Here is a 17170-nt window from a genome sequence, read left to right on the forward strand (position 1 = left end):
TAGTGGTTTTCCTTGCTTTCTTCAATTTGAGTCTGAATTTTGCAATAAGGAGCTGATGATCTGAGCCACAGTCAGCTCCAGATCTTGTTTTTGCTGATGGAACAACAGACTGGTTCCAGATCGGGAAAGGAGTATGTCAAGGCTGTATATTTTCACCCTGATTATTTAATTTATATGAAGAGTACATCATGAGAAATGCTGAGCTGGATGAAACACAAGCTGGAATCAAGATTGCTGGGAGACATCAATAACCTCAGATATGCAGATGACACCACCCTTACGGCAGAAAGTGAAGAGGAACTAAAAAGCCTCTTGATGAAAGTCAAAGAGGAGAGTGAAAAAGTTGGCTTAAAGCTCAACATTCAGAAAACGAAGATCATGGCATCTGGTCCCATCACTTCATGGCAAATAGATGGGGAAACAGTGGAAACAGGGACAGACTTTATCTTTTTGGCCTCCAAAATCACTGGAGATGGTGACTGCAGCCATGAAATTAAAAGATGCTTACTCCTTGGAAGGAAAGTTATGACCAACCTAGATAGCATATTAAAAAGAAGAGACATTTCTTTGTCAACAAAGAACATCATATAGTCAAGACTATGGTTTTTCCTGTGGTCATGTATGGATGTGAGAGTTGGACTATAAAGAAAGCTGAGCACCAAAGAATCGATGCTTTTCAACTGTGGTGTTGGAGAAGACTCTTGAGAGTCCTTTGGACTATAAGGAGATCCAACCAGTCCATCATAAAGGAAATCGGTCCTGAATGTTCATTGGAAGGACTGATGCTGAAGCTGAAACTCCAGTACTTTGGCAACCTGATTCGAAGAGCTGACTCATTTGAAAAGACCCTGATGTTGGGAAAGATTGAAAATGGGAGGAGAAGAGAATGACAGAGAATGAGATGGTTGGATGGCATCACTGACTCAATGGACACGAGTTTGAGTAAATTCCGGGAGTTGGTGATGAACAGGGAGGCCTGGCGTGCTGTGGTTCATGGGGTCCCAAAGAGTTGGACACGACTGAGCAACTGAACTGAACTGAAAGACTAATATATAAGATCCTGTCATCTGTAAACTGAAACAGTTGTACTTCTTCCTTTTCTCTTTGGATGCCTTTCATTTATTTTTCTTCCCTAGTTTCTCTGGCTAGGTCTCTGTAGGGCTTTCCCAATGGCTCAGCGGTTAAGAATCTGCCTGCAAGGCAGGAGACACAAGACTCTGGTTCAGTCCCTGGGTCAGAAAGATCCCCTGGAGGAGGAAATGGCAACCTACTCCAGTATCCTTGCCTGAAAAACCCCACGGAGAGAGGAGCCTAGTGGGCTACAGTCCAAAGGGTCACAAAGAGTCAGCCACAACCGAGTGGGCACACAGGTCTCTGTTGAGTAGAAGTGGCAAGAGTATGTACCTTTGTCTGGTTCCTGATCTTATAGAATGGGCATCATCGTCTTGTTCACTACAAGGTATGTTATTAGCTGGGGGATTCTCATGTGTGGCCATTATAACGTTGAGATACATTCCTTCTCTACCTAATTTATTTGAATTTTCATCATGAAAGGATGTTGAGTTTTGTCAAATGCTTTTTCTGTATGTATTGAGATGATCATATTTAGGTATGTGTGTATTTATGTATGTATGTATTCTTCATTCTCAGTGTGTATTGATTTCTATATGTTGAACCATACTTGCCTAGTCAGGGTAAATCCCACTTGATCATGATGTACAATCTTTTTAATGTGCTGTTGAATTCAGTTTGCTGGTATTTTGTTGAGGACTTTTGCATTTGTGTTCACCAAGGGTTATTGGTCTGTAATTTTCTTTTCTTGTAGTGTCATTGTTTGGATTTGATGTCAAAGTATGCTGGCCTTGTATGAATTTGGGAGTGTTTCCTCCTCTTCATTTTTTTTTGGAGGAGTTTGAAATGGATTGGTATTAATTCTGCCTTAAATATTTGGTACAGTTCACCATGAAACCATCTGGTCCTGGGAATTTGTTGGGAGATTTTTGATTCCTGATTAATCTTCATATCATTAGTCTGTTTAGATTTTCTATTTCTTTGTGATTCAGGCTTGGTAGGTTGTTTGTTTTTAGGAATTTATCCATTTCTTCCAGGTTATCCAACCCATTGATAAGTAAATTGTTCATAGTAGTCTCTTCTGATCCTTTGTATTTCTGTGGTATTAGTTGTAATGTCTCTCCTCATTTCTGATTTTGAGTATTTTTTTAAAAAATTGGTCAAGTTAAAAAGTTTGTCAGTTTTATCTTTTTTTTTTTTTAAAAAGGGTCTTAGTTTCATTGATCTTGTCTATCATTTTTCCAGGATCTCTTTCCTTTCTTTCTGCTCTGATCTTTCTTCTGCTAACTCTGGGCTTTTATTTTTATTTTTCTAGTTCCTTGAGGTATAAACTTAGGTGGTTTGAGATCTTTCTTCGTTCTTCTTTTGGGCTGCACTGCATGGCTCATGGGATCTTAGTTCCTTCATCAGGGATTGAACTTGGGCCACAGCAGTGAAAGCACCTAGTCCTAACCACTGAACTGCCCATGAACTCCTCCTTTTTCTTTATTACTGTAAGCCTCCCTCTTAGAACTGCTTTTGCTGTATCCCATAAATTTTGGTATGTGGTATAGGGGACCACTGAACAACACAGGTTGGAACTGTGTGAGTGTATTTATATGCAGATTTTTTTTCAGTGAATATGTATTGCACTTGTATACAATCCTCAGTGGGTTGAACCTGTGGATACAGAACCACCACACATTCGGAGGGCTTACTATAAGTCACACCCAGATTTTTGACTGTGTGGAGGGCTGATGCCCCTAAACCCTGCTTTTGTTCAAGGGTCAACTGTATATCTATTTTTGTTTGTTTCTAGATATTTTATTTCTCTTTTACTTTGATTTCTTCATCACACTACTTTTAGGCATCTGTTTCTAAAAACATTCAGTTCTAGGTGATGTAACACAGATGCTGACAATCATGTGACTCCCGCAGATGCCTGACTTGGAGGAGGCTGCAGTGGTGGTAGGTCTGGCTTTTTGTGGTGCAAGTATTTGACAGATGGTAGCGAGGGAGGCTGAGCCACAGACATGAACAGTTACTGATCAGCTGAGCATCAAAACTATATCATTAGAGGCTTCCTCAGCTTCACCAAGTGAGAACTTTGGTCACTGAGATAAGATGGTTGGAGAATGAACACCACGTCCAGCCATTTCTTTCCTCTCTCCACAGCCAGCAAGCGGAAGAGGACCCGGGTGTGCGGGACCTGGAGGCCCTGATAGACACAATCCAGAAGCAACTGAAAGATCGCCCGTGCAGGGACAACATCCGCGAGGCCTTTCAGATCTATGACAAGGAAGCTTCAGGATACGTGGACAGGGAGACGTTCTTTAAAATCTGTGGCTCTTACCAACTCCCAGTTGATGACTCCTTGATTAAGGAGGTGAGTAGGAATTACTTTTCTGGGCTAATTGCAGAGGATGGGCACTGTTCACTCGCTCCCAAAGGCAGCTGCATTTGTATTTTAACTGGGGAAGCTTTGGGGTGCTCGAATCAGATCTGCCGTTCAGTCCTGATTATGGCATTTGCCTTTGACTCTTATCATTGGTTGGTCATTCCTAATGCTGTTGTAGGGCATCTCTTTAAGTGGGCAGGGTTCAGACAGCAGAGCGGCCGGTGAGCCATGTGGGTGCAGGAGGAGGGCGGTCGCCAAGGCGGATGGAATAGCTGGACTGGGCAGGATGGGGGAGCCTCTGACCCCTTCAAGGTGACCCCTATGCTTGTCCATTGGTAGGGCTGGCATGGGAGAGGGCGTGACCACTGACCCAGGTCCATGGCCAGCTGGACATTCTCCTCTTAGAGTTTCCATGAGGGAGCTGAGGGGGCATTTCATACCTCTTTCTCTTTATAAAGGACTTCCCTGGTGGCTCAGATGGTAAAGCGTCTGTCTACAACGCGGGAGACCCAGGGTCAATCCCTGGGTCGGGAAGATCCCCTGGAGAAGGAAATGGCAATCCACTCCAGTACTATTGCCTGGAAAATCCCAAGGACAGAGGAGCCTGGTGGGCTATAGTCCATGGGGTCGCAAAGAGTCAGACACGACTGAGTGACTTCACTTTCACTTTCTATTTATAAATCCCTTTGACCAGGTTCAGGATGTCTGTCAGGACTAGAAGTTAGGACAGGCTTTCTCCCTCAGTTGCCAATGACAGTGGCTGATACGAGACATTCTCACTGATGAAGAGCATTGTGGTGCTGTAGTCCTTCTTAAGGACACTTCAGCACATGGGATGCTGGGAAGTTAAGAGTCATTTGGGGAAAGCTTTTGTTTGGGATTGGTGTGACTAGCTTGGGGACAAGAATTTGTCAGACAGGAACCTTAGCAAGGAGTGAGGAGGCAGGTGGAAGGATAACATCAGCTTTTCCCTGCTTTTGGACTCAGACTGAGATATCGGCTCTTCCTTGGTCTCAAGACTGCTGGCCTTCAGCAGTCTCGTGTGAGCAAAACTCCCATCTGGCTTCCCAAGCCTCAGGCCAATAGCATGTCCAGCCTTTGATTTTTACGTCATTTGTATCACCTGTGACCTGACATGGGCGCTGCATCAGGGGGTGGGGGAGGGATGGGTCTGCACACATCTTTTAACCACAGTGGATCAGTGTACTTACTGCCACTCACAGGTGAGTTTCAGGAGACCTGGTGTTAGCAGTGACATAACTATATTTTTCTCTTAGGCTGTGATAACAGCAGCCCTGATGGATAGTCTTGTAACTGAATATAAGAACAAAACTGCTTTGAAAATGACAGTATTCTTATAAATGTTAGACCTGAAACCTCGGGCAGGCCATTTACACCATCTGAGCTTTCTTTTCATGAAGCGTAAGATTGGGGAAGGCTCCCAAGATCATGTCAGATCAGCTGAGGGTATAAACAGTTGAGCTGTTAGAGTGTGGGGGGCGGTCACTAAAGAGGCTCTGCTGCGGAGCTGAAAGCAGCCTCCTGTCTCTCACCTGCAGCTCATCAGAATGTGCTCTCACGGAGAAGACAAGATCGACTACTATAACTTCGTCCGTGCTTTCTCCAACTGACCTGCTGAGGACAGAACGCAGCGGAGTGTGTTGACTTTGGGCCTCCATCTACCTGTACGCCTCACAGAGGCATTTACAGGCATCTTGAAATTCCATTTCTCTTTTGGTTCTTATATTTCACTACCAATGAAGGCTAAATTAAATTGGATCTTGTAGGAGCTAAGGTTGGTGCCTTATTTAGGGAAGGGGACAGGGGTGTTGTGATGGTTAATTCTGTGTCAGCTTGACTAAGTACGGGTGCCTGGACATTTCTGGGTGTGTCTGTGAGGCTGTTTCTGAATGAGGTTACCATCTAAGTTGGTGGATGGAGGAAAGCACATGGCCCCCTCTAGGATGGGAGCCCCTCACCCCTCACCCCTCACTAAAGGCTTGAAGAGAACAAAAAGGCTGACCTTTCCCTAATAAGAAAGGACTCCTCCAGCCTGCCATGACATCAGCTTTTTCCTGCTCTGGGACTCAGACTGAGATGTCGGCTCTTCCTTGGTCTCGAGGCTGCTGGCCTTCAGACAGGACCTCCTCATCAGCTCTCAACAAGTCTCCAGACTGCTGACTATAGATACTGGAGCTTGTCAGGCTCCACAGTTACAAGAACCAGTTCTTTATAATCAGTCCCTTTCTCTCTCTGTATAGAGCCTATTGGTTCTATTTCTCTGGAGAAAGAACCCTGATAATGCAGGAGCAGAATGAATAGGAGCAGGACGATAGAATTTGCTCAGAGAGACACCATGTGGGGTGTGGTACTGCTGCCAGACCACCCCTCCCCCTAGCCGGGTAGAGAAGTAGACACCGTTTTTCAACTGCAGTTCTAGGCCCCTTAGTAGACCTGCATTTTAAAAAATTAGATATTAGGTTGGTGCAAATGTAACTGCACCAAATGCAGTTACAAATGTTTTAGACCATGAATTTAAATCATTGTAACAAGGCTCAAACACATCAAATAAATATAAACAGCAAGTAATAAGTCATTAGCGAAAAACAAAAAGCAATAAAGCAAGAAATGTGGATTAAAATGATGTATAACATAACTACATTTATTTAAGAATGTATTCTGACATCAAATGATGACGTTCAACCATGCCAAACAGCAATTACTTTTGCACCAACCACGACCTGCCTCTTGAGAAATCTGTGTGCAGGTCAGGAAGCAACAGTTAGAACGACATGGAACAACAGACTGGTTCCAAACAGGAAAAGGAGTACATCAAGGCTGTATATTGTCACCCTGCTTATTTAACTTCTATGCAGAGTACATCATGAGAAACGCTGGACTGGAAGAAACACAAGCTGGAATCAAGATTGCCGGGAGAAATATCAATAACCTCAGATATGCAGATGACACCACCCTTATGGCAGAAAGTGAGGAGGAACTAAAAAGCCTCTTGATGAAAGTGAAAGAGGAGAATGAAAAAGTTGGCTTAAAACTCAACATTCAGAAAACGAAGATCATGGCATCTGGTCCCATCACTTCATGGGAAATAGATGGGGAAACAGTGGAAACAGTGTCAGACTATTTTTTGGGGCTCCAAAATCACTGCAGATGCTGATTGCAGCCACGAAATTAAAAGACGCTTACTCCTTGGAAAAAAAGTTATGACCAACCTAGATAGCATATTCAAAAGCAGAGATATTACTTTGCCAACAAAGGTCCGTCTAGTCAAGGCTATGGTTTTTCCAGTGGTCATGTATAGATGTGAGAGTTGGACTGTGAAGAAAGCTGAGCACCAAAGAATTGATGCTTTTGAACTGTGGAGTTGGAGAAGACTCTTGAGAGTCCCTTGGACTGCAAAGAGATCCAACAAGTCCATTCTGAAGGAGATCAGCCCTGGGATTTCTTTGGAAGGAGTGATGCTAAAGCTGAAACACCAGTACTTTGGCCACCTCATTCGAAGAGTTGACTCATTGGAAAAGACTCTGATGCTGGGAGGGATTGGGGGCAGGAGAAGAAGGGGACGACAGAGGATGAGATGGCTGGATGGAATCACTGACTCGATGGACGTGAGTCTGAGTGAACTCCGGGAGATGGTGATGGACAGGGAGGCCTGGCGTGCTGCGATTCATGGGGTCACAAAGAGTCAGACATGACTGAGCGACTGAACTGAACTAAACATGCTTATACTACCCAGAGCCATCTACAGATTCAGTGTAATTCCCGACTGAGCAACTGACCTGACCTGACCTGAAAGGAACAGGAACTATCACGGGGTGGTATACGGATTCGTATTGTTTCATGAAATGTTTGTTTCATGAGTCATGATGTATAATGTATTTCTTGATGTTGGCTGTAGCTTAAAAAAAATAAATTTAGAGAAACTGCTCTTAGAGAGCCTGGCCTCAAGATAAGGAGAACAGATTAGAATAACAGCTCCCAGTTGTCAACCAGGCTCTGATGCACTTTTGGAAGTCCAGAAGCAGGGCTGCTCCTCAGCTGAAGTCAGCCACCAGCTTCACCTTTATAAGCACTGTCTTGGATTTCTCACCACCAGTACTCTGTCTGCACTCCCAGGGGCCTGAAAATACCATCTAGTCAAGCCTGTTACCTGTAGGCTTCAGGGGTACCCGAGAAGATATCTCTAGATTTCCAGATCAGGGGTCACTTGGATGAGTGAATATCCTGCTGGTGTAGGAGCATGAGCCTGTTCCTATGAGAAATCAATTCATCGAGTGCTCTGTTCAAACCACAAGCTTAGTGTTCACTGTCTCTAAATCTCACCACCACCATTCCCTCCAAAAACAATCAAGCGAGCAAATCAATCCCAAAGAAAGGCAATGCCAAAGAATGCTCAAACTACCGCACAATTGCACTCATCTTACAAGCTAGTAAAGTAATGCTCAAAATTCTCCAAGCCAGGCTTCAGCAATACGTGAATCATGAACTTCCAGATAGATGTTCAAGCTGGTTTTAGAAAAGGCAGAGGAACCAGAGATCAAATTGCCAACATCCGCTGGATCATGGAAAAAGGAAGAGAGTTCCAGAAAAACATCTATTTCTGCTTTATTGACTATGCCAAAGCCTTTGACTGTGTGGATCACAATAAACTGTGGAAAATTCTGAAAGAGATGGGAATACCAGACCACCTGACCTGCCTCTTGAAAAACCTATATGCAGGTCAGGAAGCAACAGTTAGAACGACATGGAACAACAGACTGGTTCCAAACAGGAAAAGGAGTATGTCAAGGCTGTATATTGTCATCCTGCTTATTTAACTTCTATGCAGAGTACATCATGAGAAACGCTGGACTGGAAGAAGCATAAGCTGGCATCAAGATTGCTGGGAGAAATATCAATAACCTCAGATATGCAGACGACACCACCCTTATGGCAGAAAGTGAAGAGGAACTAAAAAGCCTCTGGATGAAAGTGAAAGAGGAGAGTGAAAAAGTTGGCTTAAATTTAGCTCAACATTTAGAAAACGAAGATCATGGCATCTGGTCCCATCACTTCATGGGAAATAGATGGGGAAACAGTGGAAACAGTGTCAGACTTTATTTTGGGGGGCTCCAAAATCACTGCAGATGGTGATTGCAGCCATGAAATTAAAAGACGCTTACTCCTTGGAAGGAAAGTTATGACCAACCTAGATAGCATATTCAAAAGCAGAGACATCACTTTGCCATAAAAGGTCCGTCTAGTCAAGGCTATGGTTTTTCCAGTGGTCATGTATGGATGTGAGAGTTGGACTACAAAGAAAGCTGAGTGCCGAAGAATTGATGCTTTTGAACTGTGGTGTTGGAGAAGACTCTTGAGAGTCCCTTGGACTGCAAGGAGATCCAACCAGTCCATTCTAAAGGAGATCAGTCCTGGGTGTTCTTTGGAAGGACTGATGCTGAAGCTGAAATTCCAATACTTTGGCCACCTCATGCGAAGAGTTGACTCATTGGAAAAGACTCTGATGCTGGGAGGGATTGGGGGCAGGAGGAGAAGGGGACAACAGAGGATGAGATGGCTGGATGGTATCACTGACTCGATGGACGTGAGTTTGAGTGAACTCCGGGAGTTGGTGATGGACAGGGAGGCCTGGCGTGTTGCAATTCATGGGGTTGCAAGGATTTGGACACAACTGAGCAACTGAACTGAACTGAAGCAAACCAACCAGCCAACTGCCTCCCCCAAAACACCGAGCACAGCTGAGTGAGCAAGCTAGCTCAGAAAGGCTGACCGCTTGGCTCTCCCAGCTGAGCCCTGGCTCTCCCGTGCCTTCGCCTCAGGTGCACGGTTCCTGCTTGGCCCTCATAGTCCGTGCATGTCCCTCAGCCAACTGCACCCATCTCTAAGCTCTCTCTGGAGATGGGCAACAGGCCACCTGACTGTGCCAGCTGTGTCCCTTGCCCACTGCTGGCACAAGCACTCAGGCAGCATCTGTTCAGCACCGACACTGACATCTGGTGGCTTCTACACAGACTCAGCCCTGTCTTCTTTTAGCCAGGTGACACCATAACACAGTCGTCCTCCCTTATCCACACCTTTACTTTACAATTACTACAGTAAGCCATGGTCTGAAAATATTAGATGGAAAGTTCCGAAGATGCTGTGTAAGTTTTAAATTGTGTGCCATTCTGAGTACTGTGCTGACTCTTGCACCATCCCGCTCTGTCCCACCTCGGATCTCCAGCCATCAGTGTCGAGATCGAGGATCGCCCCAAGCAAGTGCGCTTCCTCCTGACGTGTGGTCAAGTCAGCAGTAGCCCAAGGCTCCATCATGGCGTCTGCAGCATACAGCTCATGTCACCCCACCACACAGCCATTCAGTCAACTCACGTCGTGAGGAGAAGGATAAGTGCAGCACAGTTAAGATAAAATTTTTAGAGACCACATTCACATAGCTTTCATTATGGTGTATGTTTGTAATTGTTCTCTCTTACTGTGCCTAATTTATAGACTTCACTGTAGGTAGGTATGTTTAGGAAAACACAGTGTGTATAGGGCCTGGTCCTGTCTGGGGTTTCAGGGATCCACTGAGGGTCTCAGAACACACCCCTGTGGATGACAGGTAGCCATTGGGCACAGTGCACCTCCTCCTGGAGCTTCCTAACCACCCCCCCAACGTCGGCACACTCCTGTCCACATTTACACCTCCTGTTACAGACACAAGTAAAAGGCGTTCTGCTACCCACCACTCAAAATAACTGACTTGTTCTCTGTCCTTAAGTCCAGCTCCCTTACTCACATGACCACAATAAACAACTATCTCAAAAGATATGCAAGAAATTACTAACAGTGAAAAACATTAGAAATGAGGCTGAAATGGCCGCAAACTCATTCTTCATATAAAAGCACACTTGCGAATACAAACTTAAGATTACAGTTGGTGCAAGTTCTTACAAAAAAGAAAGTTGCCAGCAATGTCACTATTTTCAAACAATCTTAATTGTAACCTTTTCAATCTTCAGGGGAAGAAACATACTCTATAAATGCATTGAAGCAACACTCTAAACAATTCCCTTATAACCATCTGACTTCGAGGTGAAATAAAATAACTGCAACTTTAAAAAGCAAATGTGAGCATCCAGGTAAAAAGCAATTATACCTGAGACAATTAGACTAATAATTCTATGCCTTTTATTCAGTTATTTCAAAAATATTTGATCATTTGTCTCAAAATGTACATTTTAAAAAATTCATACAAAACTGTAATTTGTTTTAAAATCGGACAGAAACAGTGGGAAAAGGATTTGGAAAAAAGTTCACTGAAAGTATAAAGAGCCCCCTCAAAAAAAACAAAACCCTTTTACATGAAAGCATAAATACGGCAGGTACAAATTTTCCTTGAGTTCCTCGTTGGAAATTTGGTCCATAACATGAACAGGCTGAAGTGGAAGAGTGAAGAGATACTTTGTCCACATCTGCATTATGAGTTGCTCAGGGCACCAGCAGCCTCAGCTCATCCTTCAGATGTTTATTAAACAAGAGAAACTGAAAACGATGAGGTGTAGAGTCTCGTCACATAAACACTTGACTCTGTACCCAAGGAGATGGTGGCACTTACCACTGGTCAGATGCGATCGGGTGACCAGGGGTGTGCACACACGGCTGATTCCCAGGAAAACCTCCCTCCTCTCCACACAAACTCTTAAATGCTTTCAGCGAAGTGCTGGTGATGCCTCAGGTGTCTCACAGAACTTATTCCCAGATGCTAACCTATTAATGCCCCATCGTGAGGATGGTTTTTTTTTTTTTTTTTCCTTTTTAAACAGTTTAAAAAATACAGGGACTTCTAAGACGATGCTATAATGTTCCACTAGAATGCCACCAAGGTCACGAGAACGACAAAGAGGGAGCGTGGCTACCGTTTCTTCTGTGGGGATGACGACCACCCTCCCGTGGGTCCCGTCCTGCCCCAGTGGCCGAGCACTGGGAGGGACAGACGGCCTGTGGGAAAGACCACTGGCCGGGAGAGTTATTGCACAACCCGGAAGAGTGAGGAGGTGGCGGGAAGGGGCGGGCGAGGGGGAGCTGATGCTCAACAAGGTAACACTGCACGGAGGGGGCGTCTGCCACAGCCCAGCAGGACCCACGTCAGACGGGCATCTGTGAGTAACACTTGTGACCGGAAGTAAGAGTAAACACCTTCCTGCATAAACTTTGGGTCGAATGGGAAACAGAACAGATGAGAAGAGGCTGCTATGAGGATACCTTTTCTTCTACACGTCGGGGGAGCTGGATGAGCAGGGTTCAGCGCATGAGCCAGAGGCATGGCGGCCTGGTGCCCAGGGAGCCCCAAGCTTCCCTGATGGGCAGCTGCCCGCAGAGGGGCCCTCACAAGCACCTGGACTCGAGGAGGAACTGGAAACCACCAGGTCCTGACAACGGGCAGGGGCGAGGCTAAGACGAATGAGGGGAAACCGTCACAGTCCGTGTCCCTTTTCCACGGAGCCCTACTGGGGCCGGGGGCTGGCCACACGGTGCAGGTGGAGGCCAGGAGACCCCAGTAAGGAAGGCACTTCTGACAAAAAGATACAGGATCAGCTCAGGGCACAAAGAGGTCTCGCAGAGCCAGCGTCCCCATGCTTTCTGGGGACCTCCATAAAAGACAGCGAGCTGGTAAGGGAGGCGGCTGGGGGAACCGTGGTCTTTCACAGCCTTCTGAAAGGAATTACTACTCACGAAAGAACTGAGAGAGAGAGAAGTTGGTGAAGGCTCCTTCCTGAGGCAGCCATACCCGGGGAGACTCGACTTAGGTCCCAAGTGATCTGTCAACAGCCCAGTTGTGCATTCGTGCCTAAGCCCTCCTGAGGAGAGGGCTGCAAGCTAAGATGGCAGTGTGGAGAGAGAGAGACCACTTGGCGGCCCTGACTCCCAAGCCACTCTCCACGGGGTCAGGCCCTGACCCTCAGGAGAGGGGGTCTGTTCACTGGGACACAGGGGCCCCTGCAGGTGCGAGTCACATGCAGACCTCCCCGCCCCCTTGGCCCCCCAGCCTAGGACAGACCGACAGGGAGGCCGAAGCCCAGGAGAGAAACCAAAAGGCTGCAAGGAGCAGCCACTTTGAACTTGAACCCGGGAGGGGGGTGCACACCCTGCCCCTACCTTCTCCTCAGCACCGAGGAAAGTCAAAGGTGACAAGAAAAAAGGTCCCCAAAGCAAACCCAGCCGCGCGCATCCCGGAACACCCGGCCCGGCTCCAGGGCTTTCCAGTCAACAGCACCCTCTGCAGAGGGGGCCAGGGCAGGGATCTAGTCTGGTTTCTGAAGTGTGGTAGCTCCGCTTGGGACAGAAATGGGAGAGGCACTCGTTGGGAAAGGACGCAGGTCTGCAGAGACACATGCAGGACTAGGACTGACCAGGCCCAGCTTGGCCTGCTCCTGGGTCCCCCAGAACTGCCCTGCCTTCAGAAGGGGCACCTATAACCAAGGAATAATACACAGTTATCAGAACCCGGGGCGAGACGACAACTTCCCATCACAGAGCCTCCAGGGAGGGTTAGGATCGCCACCCCAGGGCCTCCTCTCCCATGCTACCAGATGCCCCCACGTGTGCCAGCCGGCGATGATGGGGTGGGGTGGGGCTGCTGAGGTAGATAAGTGTCTGCTCGGCTCCTGGCAGATGGTGCTAAGCAGCCTCTCAAACTTGGGGGCGTCTGGCCGGGCCATCACCGAGGATGTGAGACTGAAGAACAGATCCAGAATGGCCAAACCAAGACAAGGCAGCCCAAGTTCTCAAGACCAAGCGGAACTGAGATTTTTCGGCCCCTGGTCACACACAGTGAGCCAACCTGCCACAGGCTTGGCTCTGCTCTGAAGCGAATGTGCCAGGCACCCCCAGTTACCCTCTCAGCCTCCCCTCAAATCACTCCTGAAGCTGGCGGGTGGGACACTAGCCTCCCGTAATGTTCTCAGGGGCTTCACATGGTGGGGAAGATTTCCCCAACTCTCATCAGGGAACCGACCCCATCGTTTAGGATGCAGTGCGAGTCGGCCCGGGCCCAGGCTGGTGGTACCACCGTGAGGCACATGGTAAACACCTGTGTTCTGTCAGTGATCACCTTGGTACCCGAGAAGGGACGCTGCTCTGGGCAGGGCCCCAGCTGCGGCTCCCTCCTCCCCGGCCCAGGGAGAAGGCATGACGCTGCAGGGCTCCCCAGCATGGGGGGTGGCCTCCGGGGAGCAGTGCCAAGGCCAAGGACACCTAGAGAGGACTGGGCCGGGCGTGAGGCCAGTGGGCAGGCTGAGGAGGCTGCAGGCTGACCTGGGCTACATACACAGCATCCCCAGGCAAGCAGGAGCAGAAACTCGGCTACAGCCACGAGCGGGGAGGGGGACTATTTGAACGGCTGAGGGCGTTCTAGACTGGATCCGCTCAGTTGGTACAAGCCACCCTTTCACCAACATTCTCCCTTGCAGCCCAGGTAAGTGTCAGGGAAGGAGAAGATGGGAGAAGTTCGCGTTTTCACAAGCATTGTCCCTCTCCTAATGGTAATCAAGAGAACCCCTTCCCCTCTCCAGGGCCTCATCCTGAGCAGAGAAGCGAGGGTCTACCAGGCTGTCAGGAAGCAAATCCCAGGCACTGGGAGATTAAAACTTTTCTCTGGGGCAAGTGACCTGGAGAAGGAAGCTGCCTTGATGAAGAGACCCATTTCCCCCATGCTGGGTAATAACTCAAGGTTTACTTTCTATTCTGGTGTCAGGGAGAAGAGCAGCCCCTCAAATGGCACTAACATGCCTGCTCCCACCAGCTCCACACGGCACTCAGGTCTCCTCCTGAGAGCCTCGCTCCCTGCTGGAGTCCTCACAAGGCACTGTGAGGCCTGGAAGCCTTGTCTTTGGGGGGTTGGGGGGGAACACGTGGGGGGAAGGTGCAAAAAGACTCCCGTCAACAAGGCTGGGTCTGCCCTCCTAACCAGCAAAGCGATTCTGAGTCAGCCTGGGTTTATACCGTCTAAAATGCTGTGGGCGTGCTCAGCAAACAGCAGCAGACAACGACAACTCCATAGGACAGTCAGCAAGTGAGGCTCGCAGGTGAGGGGCCTAGGTGACCCTCGCTGGGGCACCAGGGGTCACCGGGGAGCTTAGTGTTCCTGCAGCGAGAGAGATGAAGTCAGGGGCAAGGCCAGCCCCCAACAGGCAGGGCTGCTGGGTTTAGAACCGGCGTGTCCCCCGCTGGGCTGGTTTGTTAACTGCTGTTTGGTTTGGTTGCTGGTGAAAGATGGGAAGCGCAGTGCAGCTGGACGTGCTACCGAAGGCCAGGTCGATGCCGTCATTTCTGCCGCATTACCTCCCTGGAGGTGCCCACCGCGCCGGTTACTTTGCTCTTGCTGTAGAGTGGGATGACTCGTCCTCCTCTAGCAGGTCCCCGACAGAGAGCAGGGGTGGCTGCCGATGCATGACCAGCCACGGGACCCCATTCAGTCACCACCATCCTTCTGGAACGAGTTGTCACGTCCCAAAGCCAAACGCCTTGGCACTTAGGACTAGAAAGGGCCCCCGGGACGGGGGAGGCGGGGTGGTGCTCAAGATGGCACGTGCAGAACTGGAATCATACATCTCGTCAGTTCATCAGCACCTAGGAGATGATGATCCGAGAGAGCCGGTCTCTCCTCCTGCTGCCCATCCGCATAGAGATCACCGAGGGGCCACTGCCGGCTTGGTGGAGGCTCCATGGCACGGGGCGGCCCACTCAAGTCCCAGGGACTGGGTGTTAGATGGCCAGCACTGCAGGCTTAGCCTCCTCTCGTTGTAAAAAATCAGACACGGAGAAATTGCACGATAAGGTACACTAACGAGTAGAAAGAGAAACAAGCCATGAAAGAAGAGAAAGAGGAGGCCGACAGAAAAGGAACCGTGAGAGAGCCTGGGCTTCTAGCAAACCCCACCCAGGACAGAGGTGAGGAGGTGCGGCGGTCTGAGGAAGGGAAAGAGGGAGATTTTTGGTTTTATTGAGAACGGTTCATGGAGGAAGAAGAGGAGACAGCTGAGACGTAAGAAAGAGGAAAAGGCCCTGTGTGAAGACGGGATTGTGCTGTTCGAGGCGGGGCGCCTGGAGCAGGAAGGCGGGTGGGGGCGCTCCCTGCTGGCCCCACGAGAGGATTGCTGTTCTCAGCACTTTGGCCTTAAGGAGACTTCAGTTTCTTAGTCCGTGTGGAGGTTCCATTCTCGGCTTTCACCACCCCATTTTCGTGGTAACCTGGGAATAAAAGGAGACGGACGTGGTGTTTCTGTTGCGTCTGAAGCGGGAGGCGGCGGGTAGGGGTGGGAGCGGAGGGGTGGGGGGAGGCCTGGCAGCCCTGTGGCTCTCCACGGGACAAGCCGAGGGGACCCAGGCTGCAGCCCCCCATGGCGAAGGACACCAGCAGGCCGTTTCCGGGGGGCCCTGATCCCCGCTAAGGTGGCTGGTCTCTGTCCTTCAGCAGGAGGGGCTGGGGTGACACACGGCCACCGAGGCCGGCCCAGACTCTCCTGAAATCACTCCAAGGCCTCTGGGGTCCTCAGCTCCCCTCAGGCCCCTGCAGGGCACTGGCCGGCTTCAGCAAAGCTTCAGGGAAGCTGACCGGCCGGACAGGAGGAGGTGGAGAGGCTGCAGGGACAAGGCCGTACCCTCTTGCCTGATGCTCCCTCTGCCCGAAAAAACTCCGCTTTTTCTTGTCAGCAACACCCAGTCTCCTTGCTCAGAGTCAGAGGCTCATTTGGCTGCAGCCTCGCCCCGTACCCACCCCCGCCCCCAGCGAGGCCTGACTCGTAGCCACACCCAGCCGCACACGTGTCTGAAACACACACAAGCCCTGCCAAGCAGGCCACACCTGGAGAAAGGCCGGTGACTCAGAAGACAGAGCCTGGCGCAGACAGGCCCCCAGGCTGCATGGAGAGCATGGGGCTGGCAGCGCCCCAGGACCTGGCAGGGGCCAGAGGAGAAGGGGGTGTCCCCCATCCGCCAGCCCCTAGTGCTGTCACCTCGGGTCACCCCTGAAGAGAGAGGCAGAGCCAGCATCCTGGGAGACAGCCAGGCCGAGATGCAGAGCAAGGGGGCAGGTGAGGACACACGGCTGCCCTTGATGGGGTCCCCAAGGCCAGCCTGAAGGCATGCTTCCTGCCAGAGTTCCCCACCCCACTGCCGCCCTGCCCTCTGTGGCCACGAGGGCCCCTGCCTCACCTGCCTGCCCCCGCCCCCGCGACAAGCCATCTGGGCCCAGCCACGTGCCAGTCAGGCCCCGGCAGGAGCCAAAGAGTCCCCTTTGGGGAGGAGGAGCAGCAGGTCTGGTCCAGGGTCCTGGGGGAGCCCACCTGCCCCACGCAGATCCACACTCACCCGACTCCCTCTTGATGAGCCTGGCTGCTAGCCTGGGGGCAGCAGGCACCCTGCGCTTGGCACTCTGCTCGCTCCAATACTCGCGCCAGTGCCGCAGCTGCGAGTGGATGAAGCGCCACATGAGCCAGGCCTGGGCGGCACACACCAGCAGCAGCACGCACAGCCTGCGGGGACAAGGGCCTGGTGGGCTTGGGCGGAGGCACAGCCAGGACCCCACAGCGCCCGGCCCGCCAGCCCTCCGGGAAGAAGGTAGCCAGTGCCGGGCTCAGCTCCAGGCACGTGGCGGGGGAGGGGGGTGTGCCGGCTGAGAGGAAGTGATAGATGTGATTCCAGCTCCTGTCACAATGCCCTGTA

At 49.9% G+C, this 17170-nt stretch overlaps 2 protein-coding genes across 4 annotated transcripts in view; one reads left to right on the plus strand and one right to left on the minus strand.

Annotated features, from left to right (window-relative positions):
• EFHC1 (EF-hand domain containing 1) overlaps positions 1-5242 on the plus strand; it is a 39735-nt gene extending 34493 nt beyond the window's left edge. The window contains exons 10-11 of one of the 2 annotated variants that reach the window (NM_001192244.1): positions 3226-3436; positions 5008-5242. In NM_001192244.1, coding sequence (NP_001179173.1) covers positions 3226-3436; positions 5008-5079 — 283 coding nt within the window. In that variant the 3' untranslated portion in view covers positions 5080-5242. The remainder of the gene's footprint in view (positions 1-3225; positions 3437-5007) is intronic. The other variant, XM_015459794.3, reaches the window with a different exon arrangement.
• A 10189-nt stretch (positions 5243-15431) lies between these two features.
• Positions 15432-17170, minus strand: part of TRAM2 (translocation associated membrane protein 2) — a 65021-nt gene continuing 63282 nt past the window's right edge. The window contains exons 10-11 of one of the 2 annotated variants that reach the window (NM_001193150.1): positions 16817-16980; positions 15432-15697 (exon numbers count right to left, since the gene is read on the minus strand). In NM_001193150.1, coding sequence (NP_001180079.1) covers positions 15624-15697; positions 16817-16980 — 238 coding nt within the window. In that variant the 3' untranslated portion in view covers positions 15432-15623. The remainder of the gene's footprint in view (positions 15698-16816; positions 16981-17170) is intronic. The other variant, XM_059880433.1, reaches the window with a different exon arrangement.

Source organism: Bos taurus, chromosome 23, assembly GCF_002263795.3.
Source record: "Bos taurus isolate L1 Dominette 01449 registration number 42190680 breed Hereford chromosome 23, ARS-UCD2.0, whole genome shotgun sequence".
Lineage (NCBI taxonomy): Eukaryota > Metazoa > Chordata > Mammalia > Artiodactyla > Bovidae > Bos > Bos taurus.